At 41.8% G+C, this 25,324-nt stretch overlaps 1 protein-coding gene and 1 long non-coding RNA gene across 2 annotated transcripts; one reads left to right on the plus strand and one right to left on the minus strand.

The window, feature by feature from the left end:
• Nucleotides 1-2,806: 2,806 nt before the first annotated feature.
• LOC129651227 (uncharacterized) lies at nucleotides 2,807-10,539 on the minus strand. The gene is made up of 5 exons (XR_008714074.1): nucleotides 10,237-10,539; nucleotides 9,798-9,954; nucleotides 4,937-5,026; nucleotides 3,999-4,123; nucleotides 2,807-3,043 (listed from the first exon to the last, which is right to left on the minus strand). It is a non-coding gene; the product is annotated as an uncharacterized LOC129651227 (long non-coding RNA).
• On the plus strand, nucleotides 6,981-13,413 carry LOC129651226 (keratin, type I microfibrillar 48 kDa, component 8C-1-like). Its single transcript, XM_055579927.1, has 7 exons — nucleotides 6,981-7,328; nucleotides 9,069-9,151; nucleotides 10,421-10,577; nucleotides 11,433-11,594; nucleotides 11,689-11,814; nucleotides 11,986-12,206; nucleotides 12,984-13,413. Exons 1-7 carry the CDS (start codon nucleotides 6,981-6,983, stop codon nucleotides 13,102-13,104), a joined length of 1,218 nt encoding a protein of 405 aa, XP_055435902.1. The 3' UTR covers nucleotides 13,105-13,413.
• The last annotated feature ends 11,911 nt before the right edge of the window (nucleotides 13,414-25,324 follow it).

Here is a 25,324-nt window from a genome sequence, read left to right on the forward strand (position 1 = left end):
TCTCTGGGTTGTAAAGATCCCCTGGAGAAGGGAATGGCTATCCATTTCAGTATTCTGACCTGGAGAAGTCCATGGGGTCACATGGAATAGTCCATGGGGTCACAAACAGTCAGATACGACTGAGCAACTTTGATTTCTTTTTGAGGGGCAGAGCAGTCACATAATCAGGCTTTCATTTCTTTTCTGAATGGGGCCTGAATCCAGCTCACCCAGAAGATTAAAACCATTGAGATTACATTGTCCTGGATTGTTTCACATTTTTTTAACTTTTTTTTTTTTAATTTTAGACTGGTAGAGTTAAAAACATAGGGAATAATTTTGCATTTTTCTAATTTGGCTTGTCTTTTAGGACCTCCCTGGACTCCATTCCTATTGAGAATCCAGGACTGAGTGTAAGAGAAATAATGCGTGCTCTGGAGAGGCTTTGTGGAGTGGTCCCTGAATCCTCTCTGAAGTGTCTATATCTCTCTTTGCTCAGCTCATTTTGCTCCTGAGGTGATTCATCCTCCAGGTCCTCTGCTACTTGTCCCTCAATAGAAATCCTGTGTGAGTATCTTCTCAGAGCCAAATCTGCTGGCTTAGTTCCTATATAACCATCAAAATTTCTCTCCTCAATGCAGTGAGGCTGGATAATTAGTAAATTGGTAACATGGCACCCCACTCCAGTACTCTTGCCTGGAAAATCCCATGGACAGGGGAGCCTAGTAGGCTGCAGTCCATGGGGTCTCTAAGAGTCGGACACGACTGAGCGACTTCACTTTCACTTTTCACTTTCATGCATTGGAGAAGAAATGACAACCCACTCCAGTGTTCTTGCCTGGAGAATCCCAGGGACAGGGGAGCCTGGTGGGCTGCGGTCTATGGGGTCACACAGAGTTGGACATGTAGCAGCAGTAGCAGCAGCCTTTATGGAACAGTCTGTGGAAGCCTTACATCCTGTTCTTATAAGCACCTCTAATTTGGGCTGATTTGGGTGGGCTGGTGTTGTTATTGGACACTGTTTCTGATTTTCTTGTCACTCAGTGAGCGATACTTCATCACTCTTTGGCATAAGTCAATCCCCCTGATCTGTGTGCACCCAGTGATTCCACTCCTGGCCTCTCCTTGCTATATGTAAACATTAAAATTAGGTAATTTATTTTAATCGGAGAATAATTACTTTAAAATGTTTGTGGGTTAGTCACTCAGTCGAGTCCAACTCTTTGTGACCCCATGGTCTGTAGTGCACAAGGCTCCTCTGTCCATGGGATTCTCCAGGAGAGAATACTGGAGTGGGCTGCCATTTCTGTCTCCAGGGGATCTTTCTGGCCCAGGAATTTAAGCCAGATCTCCCTCATTGCAGGCAGATTCTTTACTGGCTGAGTCACTAGGGAAGCCCTTTACTTTAAAATGTTGTGATGGTTTTTGCCATACTTCAGCATGAATTGGCTGTAGGAATACAGGTGTCCCCTCCCTCCTGAATCCCACCCCCACCTCCCTTCCCACCCTATCCCTCTTGGTCAGTAAGTGGTCCAATGTTACTTCACATCTCCCACAGAATACATTTTACATTTCTGGTGGTGAGAACTTCAGGTGCAGTGCCTGGCCATCAGGTGAGAAGGTTTTGGGAAGGAGGAGAGAGGCTTCTGATGCCTTTAAATTCCTGCCAAAGGGAGGATGCCTCAGCACATCTGCCCTGACTCTACTCCATGGTTAAGAGTTTGCGTGTGATCTCTCCCACAGAAATAGCCTTGGCTTCCATAATAAATAGTATCCTTCAACCTCAACTGCAATTTGCTCACATCTGGAGACCAGAAGCCTTACCATGGCGTCTGCCACAATTACATGAGCAGGTGTAAAACCTTTCTGTTTGTTAGCGGTTGATTTGCTCATCATTTTTATTGAAGGATCATTGACTAGGGACAAGGTCATTACTAACGCAAAGGTAAGAATTCACAGAACACAGTAAGTAGAAAAAATAAAAGGCAATTGCCTTCCAGAATTTCTGGGAAGTGAATTAAAACTTGGCTGTTTTCTTAATAGATACAGGTCCTCTCAACCATCATCTAATGACCACTATGTAGTGATCATAGTTACTTCTATGCAAGATGTGAGATGGTTGCCTTTTATAAACATTGCCCTCCACTTTTGAAGATACAGGATACTTACTTCTGGATTATTCCATCCTAACAGAGGTGAAAGCTACAGTAAAGGTTATAGGGATCCCCATGGACATATTTACCAGTCTACAACACACTATTCCTTTCCTATTCCTTAAAAAGTGCTGTTGTCTAGATTTTTATCTTTTGAAGCTTGGGGTATTGAAGAAGGGGAGAAAGAGAAAAGTTAATGAATTCAGTTATTCCCTGATGGCTCAGAGATAAAGAATTTGCCTGCAATGCAGAAGACTTGGGCTTGATTCCTGAGTCAGGAAGATTCTCTGGAGAAGGAAATGGCAGCCCACTCCAGTATCCTTGCCTGGGAAATCCCATGGACCGTGGAGCCTGGAGGGCTATAGTTCATAGGATTGCAAAAGAATTGGACAAGACTGAGTGACTAAATAACAACAAAACAAAAAATTGGCTTTATGTTATCAGATCTTGTCCAGGAATGCTTCAGTCAATTTGCTAGTGATTTTGAACTAACACACCTGTTCCACATCTCCCTAAAGGTAGAGATTCAGGCAGGAGGAGCATATTGTGGATTGTGAATGTGGACAAGGATATAATTACCTTCAAAATGAAACCGCTAGGTGGCATTTCAGGGGGCTCCGAAGAGCTCCGGTCCTTGATGTCTTAGCCCAGAAAGAATTCACCAAGAAGCAAACTGATAGATAAGAAGTGATTTATTAGAATAGGATACTTGTGAGGCTTACGAGTGGGTGGACGAGAGGGTGCTGCCCCGAGAACTTAGAGGGCTACCATTTTACAATCAGAGGAAAAAATGAAGAGGGGGAAAAGACTACTTTCTTCCTCATTCTTGAGTAGACATCGTGCTTCCAACATCAGCTCTTCCTCCAAGTTGGGTTGGGGGGTTTTCTTGTCTCTACATGGTCAAGCCAGAACTGTCATGGTACAATGGAAAATTATTTCAGGTTTCAGTATAATGAGGATCTTTACTTTGAAATATCACTTTTCCATAATTTTTTCATCTATGTAGAGAGCATATCCTAGGAGTCATTAATTTACTGAGCTCACTGGGCAGAATGTGGCTCTCATGACACCACTGTTTTGTTGTTTTGGGTCATGTCTCATGCTTCTGCTGCACGGTTTTTTTTGTTGCTAAGCATGCCTGCTGTTTTATGGTTAAGCAAACCTGCTTTCTTGAGTAATCATCAACTTACAGGGTTTACTACACTCTTTCTTTACTTATAATTCTGTAGTGGGATGAACTATATAATTACCTACTTTGTCCCTATCAAAAACATACTTTCTGGAAGAATACAAGTTTATTCCGATGCTGCTGTCTTTTATGAATACATAGTTGAAGTTCCACATTGGAAATGACTTTCAGAATCACCCAAGAAAACATACATTATAATTTCATAGTCACAATGTGTATCTCACCCACTGAAGATGCTATTCAGTTTGGTTTTTATCCAACTCACTGGACTGGGTCCCAAAATAACCACACTCTCTTGGAGATAAAGACTTGCTTTCAGTGAGGATAACCAAAAGAAAGAGCCTAGTGAGAGCAAGTTAGAAGAAGGGGTGATCTGAGTAAGGCTATATGGGAAGAATTAGCACATAGCTACTAAAAGGAACTTTAGCTACTAAAGGTAGCTACTTTAAGGCATATTTTTCATATCTTGAGCACTGATAGATTGAACATAAAACCCTCATGTTTCATATCTCCATCTGGAATAGCAAAAGGGTAGAATATGTTTGCCAAAATGTACAGATGGTCTTGAAATACCAATAAAGCATGTAATTTAAATCTAAGTGGGGCACATTGTTTACTTAACAAAAACCAGTCCTATTTAGGGGCTTCCCAGGTGGCACCAGTGGTAAAGAACCTACCTGCAATGCAAGAGTGCCGGTTCAGTCCCTGGGTTGGGAAGATCCCCTGGAGAAGGAAATGGCAACGCACTCCAGCATTCTTGCCTGGGAAATCCCATGGACAGAGAAGCATGGCAGACTGCAGTCTATGGGTGACAAAGAGTCAAACATGACTGAACACACATGTATTAGTCCTATTTAAGTCATTCTCTAGTGCCTTCTTTGAGCAGGCCTTTATCTTAAAAGACTCTTGTGTGTTAATTGATCAGGTACTTTGGTTCAGAGGATGAAGAATGTCATATACCTTATATTGCAGTCAACAAGACATCAGACACTGCAGCCACTTCCTGAGGGGATTCAGGATGGAGAAAAACAAGATACCGTCCCAAAATGTTGTTCAGTTCCTCTCAGTTGTGTCTGACTCTTTGCGACCCCATGGACTGTAGCATGCCAGGCTTGCCTGTCCTTCAGTATCTCCTAGAGTTTGATCAAACTCATGTCCATTGAGTTGATGATGCCATCCAACCATCTCATTCTCTGTCACCCCCTTCTCCTCCTGCCCTCAGTCTTTCCTAGCATCAGAGTCTTTTCCAGTGAATTGGCTCTTTGGATCAGGTGGCCAAAGTATTGGAACTTCAGCTTCAGCATCAGTCCTTCTAATGAGTATTCAGGGTTGATTTCCTTTAGGATTGGCTGGTTTGATCTCTTTGCTGTCCAAGGAGCTCTCAAGAGTTGTCTCCAGCAGCACAGTTCGAAAGCATCAATTCTTCAGATAGCTGAGGTGTATATCAAAGGAATGATTTCACTGTGCCCAGACTCTTACATCTTCCCATACGTAGAAAAGTGCTAAATTCATTCACTTGAGATATTTGGTTTTCTTTAATTAACAATTATCCTTTGATAGTCTGACTACCTGGTTTTTATTGCAAAACTCCCATACATCCTGGATCCTCCCTTACCTCTTTGAAGCAGTCTCTCAGAGCTCTCTGAGAGGCTGTCTTCTGGGCTTAAGCCCTCAGGAAGTCCACTGGATAAAACATAATTATCAACTGAAAAAAAAGAAAGCATGTAACTTAATGTGATGACTTTTTAAGAGTCACGTCCTTTGGAAAGGGCTTCCCAGGTGGCGCTAGTGGTAAAGAACCCACCTACCAATGCAGATATAAGAGATTTGAGTTTGACCCCAGGTTGGGAAGATCCCCTGGAGGAGGGCATGACAACACACTCCAGTATTCTTGCTTGAAGAATCCTATGGACAGAGGAGCCTGGTGGGCTATAGTCCATAGGGCCGAAAAGAGTAGGACACAACTGAAGTGACTTGGCACACATAGCTTGCACATCATTTGGAAAACTGGGATCAGGCATTTTGACATTGAACCCAGTAAACCTCCCTTTCCCCCCAAGCCTTAGTGGGTATTACATTTTCTTTTAGTAGACTTCCTTCCACTAGAGTAGAAGTGACCTTTGGTTCTTTGATAGAGAACAGACTTTTAATTCTTGGTCAATTATAATTTAGGAGGTGATATTGCCTAGTAGTGCATTCAATTGCACTCGATCATTTTGTGCATCATTGCATCTCAGTAGTGAAAAGATTGGAAGAGGGAGATAGTGTGAAGGAGAGAGCAAGGCCATTGGAATCAGCGAAGTGGGGGTTGTAATGCTGGTTCCACACGCAAGAGCTCTGTGACCTTGAACAACCTCTCAAGGGTTTGGTGTCCTCATTTGCAAACCCTGCAGTGTTATGTGTGGACTTAAAGAGACAGTATAAATAAGGTGCTCAGCACAGTGGGTTCTCAGTAAGCAGAAGCCATTCGAACAACATGAGAAATGGATATTTCCTGCCCTATCAGTAAACAAAGGGTGTCATAATCTTCAATGATTGCTGCCACCACTGTTGGTGAGCTGGTGAACCCTGAAGGAACTCAGGAAAGAAAGAATACCTGCCATCTAGCCATCAGACTGCAGCCATTCCCCTCGATGAGCCATGAGGAAACTCAGGATGTGAAATCATAGGATACTGGCCCCAGAGAGCTGGGATGCATATCAAAGGAATGATTTCTGTGAGCCCAGACTCTTGCACCTTCTCATACACAGGAAACTACTAAATTCCCTAACTTGGGATATCTGGTTTTCCTTTAACAATAATCTTTTGATGTTCAGACTACCTGTCCTTTGTTGCAAAATTTATGTATAACCTGGCTCCCTGCCTTGCCTCCTCAAAGCAGTTCTCTCAGAGTTACCTGAGATGGTGTATCCCAGGCTTGAAGTCCTAAAAATTCCTGCTGAATAAAACATAACCCTCAACTTTTAGGTTCTGAGTATTTTTTAAGTCAACAAATGTCATACTATGTACAAGCACAGAGTAAAATCTTCCTGAAGAGTAGGTGCTCCCAAGATGTTCTTAATGTCCTGTGAACATTGAGTAATAACAGAAATGGAGCCTGGGGGCTTCCTGAAGCCCCCTAGGAAGAGGGTAGAATTACCTCCACCTGGCAAAGGGGCTTTGGACAAGATGGCCTCATAATCCTTTCCGATCTCAGCTTCCAGGATTCCCTACTGAATAGTCTGCTTTTTCTCACAGAGTCGCTACTGAGCATGACGTAGATGAGCCACTGACCTTTCCTTGTGTAGGAGAAGAAGTGCCCCCAACTCTGGAGGACAGGACATAGCTATCACTAACTCCATAGCCCATGAGCAAGTGCTGCTGTTGGCAAGATATGGGTGGGTCACTTTGAAGCTTTTCCTTAACCAACCAGCATGATTGTTGATGAGTCCTGACTTAGCAAGAAGCCCGAGTAAAACATTTTATGAGGTAAAGGACTCGCGTGAGGTGGCTAAATAACATGGAAAAATTGGTAGACAGGGTAAAAGAGGGTAACGCTAAGCGTGGCTACCACACCCACCGCTGGCAGAATATAAAGAGCTGGAGAAGACCAGGGCTTACACCGCAGAAAGGAACCAGGCTTAGAAACGAACCTTCAGAGCTCTGCTCCCTCCAGCACCATGTCTTACAGCTGCTGCCTGCCCAACCTGAGCTTCCGCTCCAGCTGCTCCTCCCGGCCCTGCGTGCCCCCCAGCTGCTGTGGTACCACCCTGCCCGGGGCCTGCAACATCCCCGCCAATGTGGGCAGCTGCAACTGGTTCTGCGAGGGCTCCTTCAATGGCAACGAGAAGGAGACCATGCAGTTCCTGAACGACCGGCTGGCCAGCTACCTGGAGAAGGTGCGGCAGCTGGAGCGGGACAATGCGGAGCTGGAGAGCCGCATCCTGGAGCGGAGCCAGCAGCAGGAGCCCCTCGTGTGCCCCAACTACCAGTCCTACTTCCGGACCATCGAGGAGCTCCAGCAGAAGGTGAGAGGGTGGGCACTGCCAACTGATGAGCTGCCAGTTGAAGAACTAATTATCTAAATTTGACAGACCCACTTCCAAGTGGATTTAAGTTTGGTCAAACCTAATGTTGAAAATGATGAGGACAGAGACGTAGAAGTCACTGGCTTACATAAGACACATCACGTCATCCTAGAGAATCGATGTGGGATGCCCCAGAAAGGAGAGATACAGACAGGGGAGAGGGTAAGGCATTAGACCAAAGTCATAGCAACCTAACACTGCTTCTTGTTTAAAACCAGACTGACTGATGCTTTAGTCTTATTATGGTATTCTGGTCTTGTTTTCCGAGCCTATAGCATTAAAAGGGGCTTCCCAGGTAACTCTAGTGGTAGAGAACCGGCCTGCCAATGCAGGAGATGTAAGAGACGCGGGCTGGATCCCTGGGTTGGGAAGATTCCTTGGAGAAGGAAATGGCAACCCATTCCAGTATTCTTTCCTGGAAAATTCCATGGACAGAGGAGCCTGGCAGGCTATAGTCCATAGGGTTCCAAAGAGTTGGACACAACTGAAACGACTTTAGCATGCAAGCATGCAGCATGCATAGCATTAAAACATAATAATATGCACCTGAATTATTTCTTGGAGCTAGGAATTTCCTGCATGAATCCTTAGATATTTAAAGATATAACAAGAGAGTGTGTCTATAACAAAGTAAAAGAGCCACCAGCTCCAAAATCCTCCCTAGTGTACACAGAGCGGGCATGCATACACATGAGAATTCAGGGCCAAAAATATGGGAGTAGAAGTGGAATAAGTACAGAGTGAGTGTAGAAGTGGGGCTTAATGCATCGTGTAGGTCAGGGAGGGCTTCTCAGAAGAGGCACTATCTGGGCATGGTTTGAAGGATGAAGAGGAGTTTATATTCAATTGCACAAGCTCTTGATTCTCTGACAGAATTAACTGTCCACCATTCAATAGTTCTGGCAAAGTGAGTGTCAGAAAGGTGGTGTGGGATTTGAAGACCGTGTACTGATTTCTGCACATTTAGTGAGAATGAGGCACAGTGCTGGAACAAGGGATAAAGTACTGAGTGAGACAGTCTCTTTCCTTCAGGAGCTCACAGTGTAATAGGGGAGATAGGAAACAAATAACCACAGTGAAGGTGAGGAGATGTGTAACTGGCTAGGTGCAAGTTATGGTGGGAGCACCGGGAAGAAGTGACTCCTGCAGGAACTGGGGAAGGAAGGGGAATGTGGCTTACGTAGGGGGTCTTGCTAGGTGGGTGAAGGCATCCAGGCATTCCAGGTAGAGGCAGAAGCTTTGTGCAAAAGCTTTGTCCAGGGCAATGTGAGGGGAGAGTGGAGAGTGGTCAGCAGGGCTGGAATGGTGGTGTGTGAGCATAGGATAACCAACTTGTCTTTGTTTGCTTGGGTTTTTTGGGGGTTTAGCACCCCACCTCCCACTAAGCAAACAGGAACACTATGAGAGATTTGGTTCCCAGTATGTTCAGTTCCTGTGGGAAACAAGAGGCAGACCAAGAAGAGAAGAATTTATGACAAAAGGCGCATTTTCTCTTGACTGTTTTAGTTTTGAAATGATCAGTTCTATTAATGAATCCTCCCCTTATCCTCAACCTGAGAATATGAGAAGACTTGAAGCTTTTTGGAAGGAATATCTGTTTGAAAGAAAATAGTTTTTAATTTTAAGTTATGAGACATTCATTCTTACTACAACTGATTTCACAATTAATCCTGTGCCCAGATCCTGGCCAACAAGGCAGAGAATGCTAGGCTGGTGGTGCAGATCGACAACGCCAAGCTGGCTGCAGATGACTTCAGGACCAAGTAAGATTTCTCTAATGATCAGACCAATTTAGTAATGGACAGGCTGAGTTGCAAAGTGATGAACTGTCCTGGAAGCATGCAAGCAGAAGCTGTCTGCGATCATAGTGGGAGGTTTCTTGCATTCAGTGAGTTAGGTTAAATGCCAGTCTCCTCACTGGAAGCAAGCATTCTGTGTTTTAAATTTAGTTTGAAGGAGCTCAAGCAGCCATCTATTCACTTTTTCAACTTAACATCTGGATCAACTTTAAAAGAATATTCCACACAAGTCTCTTAATACAGTTGAGTTATGATCAGCCCATTGGAAAAAGTTAAATGACACAATGGGAGCCAAAATTCATTTCAGAGAATCCATCAGTTTTTCTAGGTATGACCATTATAATCATCAAGAATCCATTGCATTTTTATGAGACTTTATAGTTTGCAATGTGATTCTACCTATATCATTTTTTCATCTTTGGGCCAACCTGACACATGTTTTTTTTTGGGGGGGGGTGGAGCAAGATGAAATAGGAAAAAATAGCCTTATTGCTTTGCCTAGGGGGCCACAGAGGGCTAATGTCCTTAAAACTGTGTGTCCCTGACATGTCAGCTTGGTTCCCATTTTACAAATGAGGAAATTGAGGTTGAGAGAGATTAAAGAGCTTACCACTGTCCTCATGGCAGGGCTGAATCTCACTGCCTTCTAATCCAGTGCTGCTCTCATGATACCAGGTTGCTTCTCAGGGTGGTTGGTAAGGATGGTGAGGAGGTCCATAGCGGGCTAGTGAAGTCACCAACTCACTTGAGAACGGAGGATGACAGGGCTTAGTTGTTAGCAGCCGGTGATGGGGAATCAGAACAAATGAAGTTAAAGGTAGATTTAAACTATACAGTGGCTTCCCTGGTGGGTCAATGGTAAAGAATCTGCCTGCAAAGCAGGAGATGTGGGTTTGATAATCCCTAGGTCAGGGAGATCCCCTGGAGAAGGAAATGGCACCCCCACTCCAGAATTCCGGCCTGGGAGCCAGGCCTGGGTTGCAAAAGAGTCAGACATGACTTAGTGACTAAACAACAACAAAAACTATACAGGGGTGCCCCACCAGTACCTTCTCTGTTGGTCTCAGGGAGGAAATAGTCTTTTCACTTTGTGCAGTGGTCTTTTTCCCTTTCAAAAGACTGCAAAAATTCCAAATATTTCACAATGTAATGAATTAGACCAGGTGAGCCAAGTAAAGCCTAGGAAAAAGTCTTCCTCTTTGACCTCCTTTGACTGCTGGTTGTGTGTGCAAGGTACCAGACAGAGCTGGGCTTGCGGCAGCTGGTGGAGTCAGACATCAATGGCCTGCGTAGGATCCTGGATGAACTGACCCTGTGCAAGTCCGACCTGGAGGCCCAGGTGGAGTCCCTGAAGGAGGAGCTGATCTGCCTCAAGCAGAACCATGAGCAGGTAAGAGAGTCCCAGCCCCTGACATTCCTATACTGAGAGTCCTGTAACTGCCCTGAGCAGGGTAATATAGGTCTTTAGGTCTTTGCTTCTAGCAAAGCACATTTTGCTGGATGTTCAAAACACCCTTGGTGGGTTGTTGGGGAAGCTTACTTCTTTTACCTAAAAGGGTGTGGTCATCTAATCTATTTCCATTTGGGGCTAGAGCTTTAAAATACTTTCTACTGCTTGATAAGATTGGTTGTCTTCTGAATAGATTGTCTTCCCATTAATGACTTAGACTGAAAGGATATAGCAAACTTCTTTGTTTTATGTGTCACCTAGATAGTAGAACCCAAGCTAAAATAAATGGATGGAAGGATGGATGGATAGATAGGAAAACAGAAGAAATGAAGGCACTGAAATAGTGGTTGATTCAGACCTCATGGTTGAATGTAACACTAGGATATCAGAAACATGTCTCAAACATTAGATGTTTAGATGAAGAGGAAAAAACCCCTCATGGACAGGGTGTGATGATAAGAAGACATGAAGTAAATGGGACCAGTTAAGCCTAGTTTCTTTAAGTAGCATTTAAGTGGCAACAATTATAAACCAGTTATCATGCCAGGTTTATCACTGAGCAAAGGAAAAGTAAAAAAGAAATGGTAGAATCTTGGAGTGGGAAGAAACATTAGCAATCAAGCAGCCTCATGATACAGATGTGGAGACTCAGACAGGAGGCCTGACTCACAGGAAGTAACTTCATTGAGTTTTACATCAATATGTGTCCTGAATTCTAATGCAATCTTTCCACCACAAGATAATTCATATATAGATTTCTTTCTATGAGTTCATTCTTTCCCCTTCCTCCATCAGGAAGTCAACACCCTGCGGAGCCAGCTGGGAGACCGCCTCAATGTGGAGGTGGATGCCGCCCCCACTGTGGACCTCAACCGTGTGCTCAACGAGACCAGGGCTCAGTATGAGGCCTTGGTGGAGACCAACCGCAGGGACGTGGAGGAATGGTACATCAGGCAGGTGAGCATCTCGGCACATGGTCTCTCAGGACCCTCAGCCCCTTGGGGCCCTTCAGGCAGGGTCTGATCCTGCCTTCTGCCCTTTGGTGTTTCAGACTGAGGAGCTGAACAAGCAGGTGGTGTCCAGCTCAGAGCAGCTGCAGTCCTGCCAGGCGGAGATCATCGAGCTGAGACGCACGGTCAATGCCCTGGAGGTGGAGCTTCAGGCCCAGCACAACCTGGTGGGTATTGATGAGACTCCTGGTGAGGAGATGAGGCTGGGGAGTCAGGGACACTGGGATGCCCTCTGGACCACCCTCTCCTGAACTCTTGGAGCTTGTGACTTGTTTGGAAGCAATGGAGAAGCCCCTGAAGGAGCAGCTCTGTGACTTTCCTCCCCTTCCCTCTGACAGAGAGACTCCCTGGAGAACACCCTGACGGAGACGGAGGCCCGCTACAGCTCCCAGCTGGCCCAGGTGCAGTGCCTGATCGGCAACGTGGAGTCACAGCTGGCGGAGATCAGGAGTGACCTGGAGCGGCAGAACCAGGAGTACCAGGTGCTGCTGGACGTGCGGGCCCGGCTGGAGTGTGAGATCAACACGTACCGTGGGCTGCTGGACAGCGAGGACTGCAAGTGAGTACTGAGCAGGTGGTACCCCTGCATGGTACATGCACAGTCTTACCAAAGGACAAAACGGGGGCTTCCCCGGGTCAAGTTTCAGATGCCAATATGTCTGCAAAGACTAGAGTTTAATACTGCAGCAGTGGGAAGTGAAGGGTGTTTGCTGCTGTCACTACCAGGCCTAAAGGTATTTTCTGCTCCAAAAGATACTCCTGAGCCTTGACTGTTTCCCCCACTGGTGAGCTTTTGGAAGCTGATGGGTAAATAAAGCTTTGTACCTTCAGCAAAAGGGAAAACAAACCTGTAACCACCATCACATGTACTTGAATAATGCTTTTGGATTTAATCCCCAGTTTCACACCTATTGTTTCATGGACCCTGGCTGGGATTCCCCTGAGACAGGCAGAGTGGGGATCTGAGGATCTGGGAATCTGGGGATCAGGGCAACCACCTTATGGATGAGCATTTGAGTATCAAAAAGGGGAGGTTACTCAAACACTTCTAGGGTCCAGCACTTTTCGCCTGAGAATTTTCATGAACACGATCTGTGCAGTAGATATTATCAATCTATCTCACAGGTGAGGAGGGATGAAGGGCCTTCCCCACAACTTCAGGCTTAAAGATCTGGTTTCATCTCAAGGCTTATTTAGGAGTGATCCGAATAAGACTTGGCTTCCTAAGAATCAGACAATGGCTTCTATTTGTTCCCTGTCTCCTTGGGTTGAACTCCCTCCTTTATTTTTGTTATTATCCATCTCATGCTGATGAGCTAATGGTTCTGTGTCCCAGGCTGCCCTGCAACCCCTGTGCCACGACCAACGCATCATCAGTCGGGTCCTGTGTCACCAATCCCTGCACCCCCTGTGGCCCACGCTCCCGCTTTGGGCCCTGTAACACCTTTGGGTGCTAGACAGCCAGGGCCAGCAGGAGGACTGTGAAGACAGAGGACCACTGATGGACCAGCCCTGCTCTCTGACAGCCATCAGCCATTGGATAGTACCCCAGTCACCACCATAATTCCCCATTTGGAAAGAGAATGTCCAGGCCCACCTGATCCTCTTAATTCAAGGCCAGTTTCTTGTGACCTGATGGTCTGACAGGTTTGGGCTGGGGAGTTGTCACATGAGGAGTTTTGTGGTTCTCTCTGCTGCTTTGATCTGTCTTGCAGTTCCCCAAATCCCTTTGTTAATCTCCTAATAAACTTTCCTCTTGCAAAGCAGTGATGATTCTCATTTGTATTCATTCCTTTTTAAAGTGTTCACTCTATGTGTTCATGCTTCATATAAAAGCCACTTGAAAGTGAAGGAGGACTTGTCGTTTAATCCTCTCCTTAAGGTCTTTATTACCATTTGTTAACATTCACTAAACACAATGTGTCCCAGCAGAGACTCAGGCCAGCAGGGAACCAGTGGGACCACTAAGGCAAGAGGTCTCATCTGAATATGATAAACATGTTAGTTATGGGATCTTACTCAGTAAAGTCCAATGGCTAACATTTCTCAAACATTCCACCTTTCCTTTTCCAAAGGCCTACAAAAGGACAGGCACTAACATTTATTAAATGCCAACCAAGCACTAGAAACTGCATGACTAATTTTTTTTTCTCTTATGGTTATAGTAAGTAGCAATGTTAGGATAGAACCCAGAGCTTATTCTCTGAATGTCAGTTACATGTGAGGTGTGACTATGAGAGGGTAAAGCTGATTTTGAATAAACATCCTTCATGATTTTTACCTGGGGAGGGAGGTATTAGTACTCCCTAGGTATTAGTATTAGGTATTAGTATTATTATACTAATATTAGGTATTAGTATTGCTATTAGTACCCCAAACACATCTTTAGAAGCTCTCCTTCAGCAAATACTGAAGAACTCATAACAGTAAAAAAAGGTGATCTCTGTTTCTCGTCTCACTTGAAATTTTTTATCCACTGGATGGATGAATGGATAAAGATAAATATACATAATGGAAGGAAAACAAGAAAATCCTGACATTGAGACAACATGGATGAACTTGGAGGGCATTATGTCAAGTGAAATAAGCCAGACATAGAAAGACAAATACTGCATGATCCTGCATATATGTGAAATCTGATTCACAGTCATAAAAGCAGAGTAGAATGGTGATTTCCAGGGGCTGAAGGATGGGAGAAATGGGAAGATATTGGCTAAAGGGTACAAAATTTCAGTTATGTAGGAGGAATAAGTTCTGGTGATCTAATGTACAACATTATGATGATAGTTAATAATACTGTGTTGTATAGCTGAAATTGACTTCTGTTTGTTTCCAAGACAAGCCATTCAAATTCACAGTAATCCAAGTCTATGCCTCAACCACTAATGTCAAAGAAGCTGAAGTTGAACGGTTCTATCATGACCTATAAGACCTTTTAGAACTAACACCAAAAAAAAAAAAAAAAAAAAAAGATGTCCTTTTCATCATAGGGGGCTGGAATGCAAAAGTATGAATTCAAGAGATACCCAGAGTAACAGGCAAGTTTGGCTTTGGAGTACAAAATGAAGCAGGGCAAAGGCTAACAAAGTTTCACCAAGAGAATGCACTGGTCATAGCAAACACACTCTTCCAACAACACAAGAGAAGATTCCACATGTGGACATCACCAGATGGTCAATAACAAAGTCAGATTGACTACATTCTTTGCAGCCAAAGATAGAGAAGCTGTGTATAGTCAGCAAAAAAAAAAGACCAGGAGCTGACTGTGGTTCAAATTATGAACTCCTTATTGCTAAATTCACACTTAAATTGAGGAAAGTAGGAAAAACCACTAGACCATTCAGGTATGACCTAAATCAAATCCTTTATGATTATACAATTGAAGTGACAAACAGATTCAAGGGATAGATCTGATAGAGTGCTTGAAGAACTATGCACAGAGGTTCATGACATTGTACAGGAAGCAGAGATCAAGACTATCCCCAAGAAAAAGAAATGCAAAAGGCAAAATGGTTGTCTGGGGAGGCCTTACAAATAGCTGAGAAAAGAAGAGAAACTAAAGGCAAAAGAGAAAAGGAAAAATATATCCATCTCTATCTAAATGCAGAGTTCCAAAGAATAGCAAGGAGAGATAAGAAAGTCTTCCTCAGTGATCAGTGCAAAGAAATAGAGGAAAACAATAGAGTGGGAAAGACTAGAGATCTCTTCAAGAAAATTAGAGATACCAAGGGAACATTTCATGCAAAGATGGGCACAATAAAGGACAGAAATGGTATGGACCTAACAGAAGCAGAAGATATTAAGAAGGGGTGGCAAGAATACACAGAAGAACTGTACAAAAAAGATAGTAATGACTTAGATGTGTGTGATCACTCACCTAGAGTCAGACATTCTGGAATGCCAAGCCAAGCGGGCCTTAGAAAGCATCATTATGAACAGAGCTAGTGGAGGTGATGGAATTCCAGTTGAGCTATTTCAAATCCTAAAAGATGATTCTGTAAGGTGCTGCACTCAATATGCCAGCAAATTTGGAAAACTCAGCAGTGGCCACAGAACTGGACAAGGTCAGTTTTCATACCAATCCCAAAGAAAGGCCATGCCAAAAGAATGCTCAAACTACCACACAATTGCACTCATCTCACATGCTAGCAAAGTAATGCTCAAAATACTCCAAGCCAGGCTTCAATAGTACATAATCCAAGAACTTCTAGACATTCAAGCTGGCTTTAGAAAAGGCAGAGGAACCAGAGATCAATTTGCCAACATCCATTGGATCATAGAAAAAGCAAGAGAATTCCAGAAAAACATCTACTTCTGCTATATTGACTATGCTAAAGCCTTTGACTGCGTAGATCACAACAAACTGGAAAATTCTTTAAGAGATGGGATTACGAGACCACCTGACCTGCCTCTTGAGAAACCTTTATTCAGGTCAAGAAGCAACATTTAGGACTGGACATGAAACAACAGACTGGTTCCAAATTGGGAAAGGAGTACGTCAAGGTTGGATATTGTCAACATGCTTATATAACTTATATGCAGAGTATATCATGTGAAATGCTGGGCTGGATGAAGCACAAGCTGGAATCAAGATTGCTGGGAGAAATATCAATAGCTTCAGATATGCAGATGACACCACCCTTATGGCAGACAGAGAGGAAGGAACTAAAGAGCCTCTTGATGAAAGTGAAAGAGGAGAGTAAAAAAGCTGTCTTAAAACTCAGCATTCAAAAAACAAAGATCCTGGCATCTGGTCCCATCACTTCATGTCAAATAGATGGTGAAACAATGGAAACAGTGACAGACTTTGTTTTTGGGGGCTCCAAAATCACTGCAGATGGTGACTGCAGCCATGAAATTGAAAGACATTTGCTCCTTGGAAGAAAAGCTGTGAGAAACCTGGACTGACACTGAAGCTGAAGCTCCAATACTTTGACCACCTGATGCAAGGAGCCAACTCACTGGAAAAGACCCTGATGCTGGGAAAGATCGAAGGCAGGAGGAGAAGAGGACAACAGAGGATGAGATGGTTGGATGGCATCACCGACTCAATGAAGATGAGTTTGAACAAACTCCTGGAGTTAGTGAAGGACAGGGAAGGCTGGCATGCTGCAGTCCATGGGGTCGCAGAGTCAGATCCAACCGAGCAACTGAACTGAACTTATACTTGAAGTTCTCTAAGAGGATATATCTTAAATATTCTTAAAACAGATACATTCACATATAAAAGGGAACCATGTAGAGGTTGATAGATAAGTTATTTAGCCTGATCGTAATATTCTTTTTACAATATATGCACAAAAGTAACAGCATTTAGTTATATATCCAGCAATACCTTAACAGCCCTCTGGGTGATTCTATTACATTCAAATTTCAGGAATGTTAACAGATTTGGCAAATATTGGCAAAACATACGAGTATCATGGTATCCTGTTATTTTAAAATCCTGTTTTCTTATTCATAGAGAAAATAAGCATTTGAAATATTTTTTATTAGTCATTTGAGTTTCTTATCTGTAGGTTCAATTTAATTCCACTTGAAGTAATAGCACTTAAAATGTACCTACAACAGTGCCTGGAACTGTCTGAGGTGTCAGGACAGAAGTGAATGAAACTAAGACCAGATCTCAAGGTGGGGAGAGTTCCTTTCAACTGAGGGGAGATGGGCAGTAAAGAATCAAATAAACCTCATCGAGAAAAAAAGGGGGAAGAATCAAATCAACAAAATTAGAAATGAAAATGGAGAAATCACAACAGACAACACAGAAATACAAAAGATCATAAGAGACTACTAGCAGCAACTATATGCCAATAAAATGGACAATTTGGAAGAAATGGACAAATTCTTAGAAAAATATAACTTTCCAAAACTGAACCAGGAAATAGAAAATCTGAACAGACCCATAAAAAGCACGGAAATAGAAAATGTAATAAGAAATCTTCCAGCAAACAAAAGCCCAGGACCAGACAGCCTCACAGCTGAATTCTACCAAAAATTTAGAGAGGAACTAACACATATCCTACTCAAACTCATCCAGAAGATTGCATAGGAAGGTAAACTTCCAAACTCATTCTATGAGGCCACCATCACCCTAATATCAGAACCAGACAAAGATGCCACAAAAAAAGAAAACTACAGGCCAATATCACTGATGAACATAGATGCAAAAATCCTTAACAAAATTCTAGCAAACAGAATACAACAACATATTAAAAAGATCATACATCATGACCAAGTGGGCTTTATCCCAGGGATGCAAGGATTCCTTAATATCTGTAAATCAATCAATGTGATGCACCACATTAACAAATTGAAAGATAAAAACCATATGATTATCTCAATAGATGCAGAGAAAGCCTTTGACAAAATTCAACATCCATTTATGATAAAACCCTCCAGAAAGTAGGCATGGAAGGAACATATACCAACATAATAAAAGCCATATATGATAAACCCACAGCAAACATTATCCTCAATGGTGAAAAATTGAAAGCATTTCCCTTAAAGTCAGGAACAAGACAAGGGTGCCCATTCTCACCACTACTATTCAACATAGTTTTGGAAGTTTTAGCCACAGCAATCAGAGAAGAAAAAGAAATAAAAGTAATCCAGATTGGAAAAGAAGAAGTATTTTTTCAAACAGTCATCTCACTGTTTGCAGATGACATGATCCTCTACATAGAAAACCCTAAAGACTCCACCAGAAAATTACTAGAGCTAATCAATGAATATAGTAAAGTTGCAGGATATAAATTTAATACACAGAAATCCCCTGCATTCCTATACACTAACAAGGTGAAAACAGAAAGTAAGGAAACAATTCCATTCACCATTGCAATGAAAAGAATAAAATACTTAGGAATAAATCTACCTAAAGAAACAAAAGACCTATATATAGAAAACTATAAAACCCTGATGAAATAAATCAAAGATGACACAAATAGATGGAGAAATATACCATGTTCATAGATCAGAAGAATCAATATAGTGAAAATGAGTATACTACCCAAAGCAGTATATAGATTCAATGCAATCCCTATTAAGCTACCAACAGTATTTTTCAGAGACCTAGAACAAATAATTTCACAATTTGTGTGGAAATACAAAAAACTTCGAATAGCCAAAGCAATCTTGAGAAAGAAGAATGGAACTGGAGGAATCAACCTGCCTGACTTCAGACTATACTACAAAGCTACAGTCATCCAGACAGTATTGTACTGGCACAAAGACAGAAGTATAGATCAATGGAACAAAATAGAAAGCCCAGAGATAAATCCATGCACCTACGGACACCTTATCTTTGACAAAGGAGGCAAGAATATACAATAGAGAAAAGACAATCTCTTTAACAAGTCGTGCTGGGAAAACTGGTCAACCACTTGTAAAAGAATAAAACTAGAACACTTTCTAACACCATACACAAAAATAAACTCAAAATGGATTAAATATCTAAACGTAAGACCAGAAACTACAAAACTCCTAGAGGAAAACATAGGCAAAACACTCTCTGACATAAATCACAGCAGGATCTTCTGTAAATAAAAGCGAAAATAAACAAATGGGACCTAATTAAACTTAAAAGCTTTTGCACAATGAAGGAAACTATAAGCAAGGTGAAAAGACAGCCTTCAGAATGGGAGAAAATAATAGCAAATGAAGCAACTGACAAAGAATTGACCTCAAAAATATACAAGCAACTCCTGTAGCTCAATTCCAGAAAAATAAATGAAAAAAATTTTTTAAAATGGGTCAAAGAACTAAACAGACATTTCTCCAAAGAAGACACACTGATGGCTAAAAAACACATGAAAAGATGCTCAACATCACTCATTATCAGAGAAATGCAAATCAAAGCCACAATGAGGTACCATCTCATGCTGGTCAGAATGGCTGCTATCAAAAAGCCTACAAATAATAAATGCTGGAGAGGGTGTGAAAAAAAGGGAACCGTCTTACACTGTTGGTGGGAATGCAAACTAGTACAGCCACTATGGAGAACAGTGTGGAGATTCCTCAAAAAACTGGAAATAGAACTGCCATACGACCCAGCAATCCCACTGCTGGGCATACACACTGAGGAAACCAGAATTGAAAGAGACACGTGTACCCCAATGTTCATTGCATCACTGTTTACAATAGCCAGGACATGGAAGCAACCTAGATGTCTGTCAGCAGATGAATGGATAAAGAAGTTGTGGTACATATACACAATGGAATATTACTCAGCCATTAAAAAATACATTTGAATCAGTTCTAATGAGGTGGATGAAACTGGAGTCTACTATACAGAGTGAAGTAAGTCAGAAAGAAAAACACCAATACAGTATACTAACACATATATATGGAATTTAGAAAGATGGTAACGATGACCTTATATGTGAGACAGCAAAATAAACACAAATGTAAGTAACAGTTTTTTGGACTCTGGGAGAAGGTGAGGGTGGGATGATTTGAGAGAATAGCATTGAAACATGTATATTATCATATGTGAAACAGATCGCCAGTCCAGGTTCAATGCATGATACAGGGTGCTCAGGGCTGGTGCACTGGGATGACCCTGAGGGATGGGATGGGGAGGGAGGTGGGAGAGGGGTTCAGGATGGGAAACACATGTACACCCATGGCTGATTTATGTCTGTGTATGGCAAAAACCACTACAATATTGTAAAGTAATTAGCCTCCAATTAAAATAAATTAATTAAAAAAGAGAATCAAATAAGCATAACTGTTTCAAGTGGTAAGTGCTACGAAGAACAATAAAACTAGTGCTATGGACCAAATGTTTTTGTGCCCCAAACTCATATGTTGAGATCCTAATCTCCAATGTGACAGTATCAGGAGGTGGAGCCTTAGGCAGCTGATCAGATACAGGGGTGACGCCTCATGAAAGTTAACCGGGAAGGCTTAATGTTGAATTCACATTTGATCTGCTCTGTGACTTTAACCCTTATCTTGTCACTTTTGTTATTATGTGCTTAGTCTCTTCAGTTGTGTCAGACCCTTTGTGACCCCATGGACTATAGCCCTCCAGGCTCCTCTGTCCATGGGATTTCCCAGGCAAGAATACGGGAGTGGGTTGCCATTTCCTCCTTCAGGGGATCTTCTCAACCCAGGGATCAAATCTGTGTCTCCTGTACTGTAGGTGGATTCTTTACCACTGAGCCACCAGGGAGGCCCACTGCAGCATTTACTGTTGAATAAAATTCACATATAAGTGGATCCATGAAGTTCAAAGCCCTGTTTTTCAAGGGTCCACTGTATATATATAATTATTATACTATAAAGTTCACCTATATAAAGTATCTAATTCAATACTTTTTATATTTTATAACATTTCATCACCCATTAGTAGCCCTTCCCCATTTTCCCTACCCCCAGGCCTAGGCAAACATCATTGTTTCTATGGATTTGCCTATTCTAGATATTTGTTGTGAGTGGAATCACACAGTACGTGGTGTTTTGTGACTGACTGCTTTTATGTAGCATCACGTTTAAATTTAGAGCCCAGGAAGAGATAGCCCAGTTTTTTCTTTCTCTTTCTTTTTTAAAAAAAGTCTTCCTGTGGTAATGAGCATCTTTTAAAGATTTCTAGGTCACCTTTTCACTAAGGGTGCAGTCTTTTGAGAGATGTTTCTTCATTGGTCTGAGTTCTGACTCCCTCATAAAGACCAAAGGACTTGACCCTGGTCTCTCATTTCTCGAATTTGATTTACTCTTTTTCAATTTAGGCTCTTTCACAGATTCTCTGTGTAAGCTTGAGCAAGTCATTTCCCTCTTTGGGTCAATGTTTTCCCATTTGTAAAACAATGAGTTGAATGAGATGACCACTTGGGCTGTTGGTAGCTCCAACATTCTAAGATTCTAGGCTTCATCTGACTTAGACATTGTTTCCATAAAAGAATTTCCATCACCATCTATATGTGTGGGGGAAATCTGTTCTAAGAAAGTGGTTCATTTTCTTAGAATGGGCTTGCAGTACTTGGCAGTACATTTCCCTAAGGGTGGTGCCTCTTTGCATTCTCTTGACATGAAGCTCAGATCTTGACAAGGCTTCCCTTGATGAAGCTCACATCAGTCAGTTCATGAGCTACAGGTTGTCTGATCCCATAGCAAGCTTATTTTCCCTTCATCACTTTTTAATAACTCACCTTTGGAATTGGCAAAGTCAGCAGTAATCACAAAGGTGTGAATGCCAATCATGACCGAGACTTTATTTCCAGAATGACAAGCTTGAGTGCGATTTACTGATCGTTTTGGACTAGGATCTTTACTTGTGTCCTTTAAAAATTTTTGTTTCTTTAGAGGACTTGTAAGAATTTCCTTTTGGGGTTTTTAATGTAAATTTTATTTCTTTTTCTTGTGAGGAAGTAATTAATATATACATTTTCAGAAAAATTTGGAAAGGACAAAAGTATAGAGAAGGAAAAGAAAAGCATTCATAATCTTACCATTTAAAAGCATCCAGTGTCATCACTGTGGTGTGGTTCTATTTATCTCTCAATTATCATTGTTAAAATCATATTTTAAAGTTTGTTATGATGATATTTATTTGTGGTAAGTGTAAAGCTCTTGAGTAGGGTCACCATCATTTGAACTGTTGTGATTCTGAGTTCTTCCAAGTGACAGGATATACTTGTAGCTGAATTGCTCCAAACTGTTAGGATATAATAGTGTCATTGATGTAGAAATAATAGTTGGAATCAGGGAGACAACAAGGAACTTCAGTATTGCTGAATTCTACTTACTTCCACACTCATCCTTCATTCTTCTTCAACAGAGTCTATCTATGGATAACAAGATTTTGTTCATTTTTATTTTTTCTCACTGACTTTGATTTCTGCCCTGAGGTAATGGCAGATCAGATTGTTGTGAAATTATTCAACATTTCTGCAGCATGGTTATTGGGGCTGGAAATACAGTGAGGATCAGCAGATTTGAGTTCTAACTATATTACCCTAAACAAGCCATTTCTCCATTCTGAACCTCAGTTTCTCCATTTGTAAAATGAGAGGATTGGGTGAAATGAGCATTAAGATCCCTGACATTACTTGCTCCAAGTTCCCCCCTCTTTTAACTATTTTGGCATTTGGGATCTACCTTAGGAAGTGGAAGGGAAGAAGGGAAGAGCCAAGTGCAAAGCAGTCTTTGATCAGCAGCTGTAGCAGAGATGCTTGGACTCTGCTGCAAGCATCCTTCTCCAAATTCTGTTCTGTCCCTGGCTTGGATGACAATAAGGAGCCTCTCCTCTTCCTGGGCAATGTATATAGGCACACAACTGAATTCTTTCCTCATTGCCTCCCTTTAGGATATCAAATACGTCTCATCTTATGCTTTGTGACAAAATAGAAGTAAAGTTATACACATGGGCAGTTCCAAGTGCTTATGCGTCCTGGGTAATTAGTCCCAAATCACTATTATGAATCATCAAATCCAAACAAGCTTGACATCTTTAAACTGCTTAACACACATTCTAATTATTGTAAAAACTCTATATTGGTAAGACTAAAGCTTTATAATCAGGTATACAAAGTGATGGTGGCAGCACTTTTCTAAATAATGAACATCTCAACTCTGGGTATTTAAGTGTCAGTTTACCAAGGCTCATTTTGGGTGTTAAACAACTTGGGTGCCGTATACAGTCGGTGCACCTGTGTGAACTTAGAGATGTCCTGGGGACATAACCAAGTCTGTCCATGGTTTCATCTTAGGAGGTCTCTTTACTGCCCTTGACAATTTTGACCTTCACCTTCATGTTGAAGCCCTCTCCTCCCTGACCTTCTGTGAGCAGGTCTGCTCTCCCAGCCTGCTCTCTGGTTGGGAAATTCCTCCAAATTTGGTCCTCAGCCCCTTGTTGCTTTTTTCCTCATATACTCTCCTTTGGCTCTCTCTCCAACTCTCACATCTGTACTAGGTTTGTATCTGCCCTTTTCATCCCCAACTCATCTCATGAATTCTAGTCTAGCAACTCCAAGGACTTGTTGAAGATTTCTTGTATGAAAATATACAATGCTAATCAAAATTGCATACAATGCTTATCAGAAATAAACTACATCACTCCTGTCCTTAGAACCTTCAATGGCTCCCCATTTCCTTGCTTTGTCCTTTCCCCTTCATTTCTTCCTCCTTCCCTTCTTCCTTCCCTCCCTCCCCTTCCTTCTTTCTGTCATTGAAGTTAGTTAACCCAGAATATTGTGTTAGTTTCAGGTGTACAATATAGTGATCTGACAATCAAATACATTTCAAAATGATCTCCACAGGTCCGGTGACCATCATACAAAATCACTGCAGTATTCTTGACTCTATTCCACCATTACATCCTGTAACTTATTCAGTTTATAACTGGAAATATGTATCTCTTAATTACCTTCACCCATTTTGCCCAACCTCCAAACCCCTCCCCTCTAGCAACCACCAGTTTGCTCTTTGTATCTGTGACTCTGTTTCTGTTGTTGGCTCATTATTTTGTTTGTCTGTTTTTTTAGATTCCGATTATAAGTGGGATGGTAAAGTATTTGTTGTATTTTTTCTGACTTATTTCACTGAGCATGATAGCCTCTAGGTCTACCCAGTTGTTGCAAATGGCACATTTTCCTTTTTGTTTTTTTATGGCTGAATAGTATCTTTCACACCTTCTTATCCACTCATCTATTGATGGGACATTTAGGTTTCTTCTGTATCTTGGATATTGTAATCAATGCTGCAGTGAACATAGGGGTGCATATATCTTTTTGAATTAGTGTTTTTGTTTTCTTTGGGTAAATACCTAGAAGTGGAATTTCTGGATCTTTTGGTAGTTCTATTTTAAATTTTCAGTGATTGCTATTCTGTTTTCAACAGTGGCTGCACCAATTTACATTCCCAACAACAGCATATGAGTATTCCCTTTTATCCACATTCTCACTGATACTTATTTGTTGTCTTTCTGATGGTAGGCATCCTGAGAGTGGTGAGGTGATATCTCATGGTAATTTCTAAAAAAATTAATTTATTTGTTTATTTTAGTTTTGGCTCTGCTGGGTCTTTATTGCTGAACAGGCTTTTCTCTAGTTGCAGCGAGAGAGGGCTACTCTCTAGATGTGGTGTTTGGGCTTCTCATTGAGCTGGGTTCTCTTGTTTCAGAATACAGGTTCTAGGGCTTTACACTGTGGTGCACCAGCTTAGTTGCTCCAAGGCATGTGGGATCTTCCCAGATCAGGGATCAAACCTGTGTCTCCTGCATTGGCAGGCAGATTCTTTACCACTGAGGCACCAGGGAAGCCCTCTCATTATAGTTTTGATTTACATTTCTCTAATAATTATCAATGTAAAGCATTTTTTCATATGCCTGTTGGCCATCTATATGTCTTTGGAGAAACTTGTATTTAGGTCTTATGCCCATTTTTTGATTGGGTTTTTTGTTTTCTCATATTGGGTTGTATGAGCAGTTTATATATTTTGGGAATTAAGCCCTCATCAGTTGCATCATTTGAAAATACTTTCTTCCTGTCCATAGGTTGTCTTTTCATTTTGTTTATGGTTTCTTTTTCTGTGTAGATATTACATTTAATTATTGATTACATTTTGAGTTTATTTTTGGATATGGTGTAATAAAATGTTCCAGTTTCATTCTTTTGCATGTAGCTCCCCAGTTTTTACAGCACCATGTATTTAAGAGGCTCTCTTTTCTTCACTGAAAAT

The sequence above is a fragment of the Bubalus kerabau genome, chromosome 4 (assembly GCF_029407905.1).
Source record: "Bubalus kerabau isolate K-KA32 ecotype Philippines breed swamp buffalo chromosome 4, PCC_UOA_SB_1v2, whole genome shotgun sequence".
NCBI classification, from domain to species: domain Eukaryota; kingdom Metazoa; phylum Chordata; class Mammalia; order Artiodactyla; family Bovidae; genus Bubalus; species Bubalus kerabau.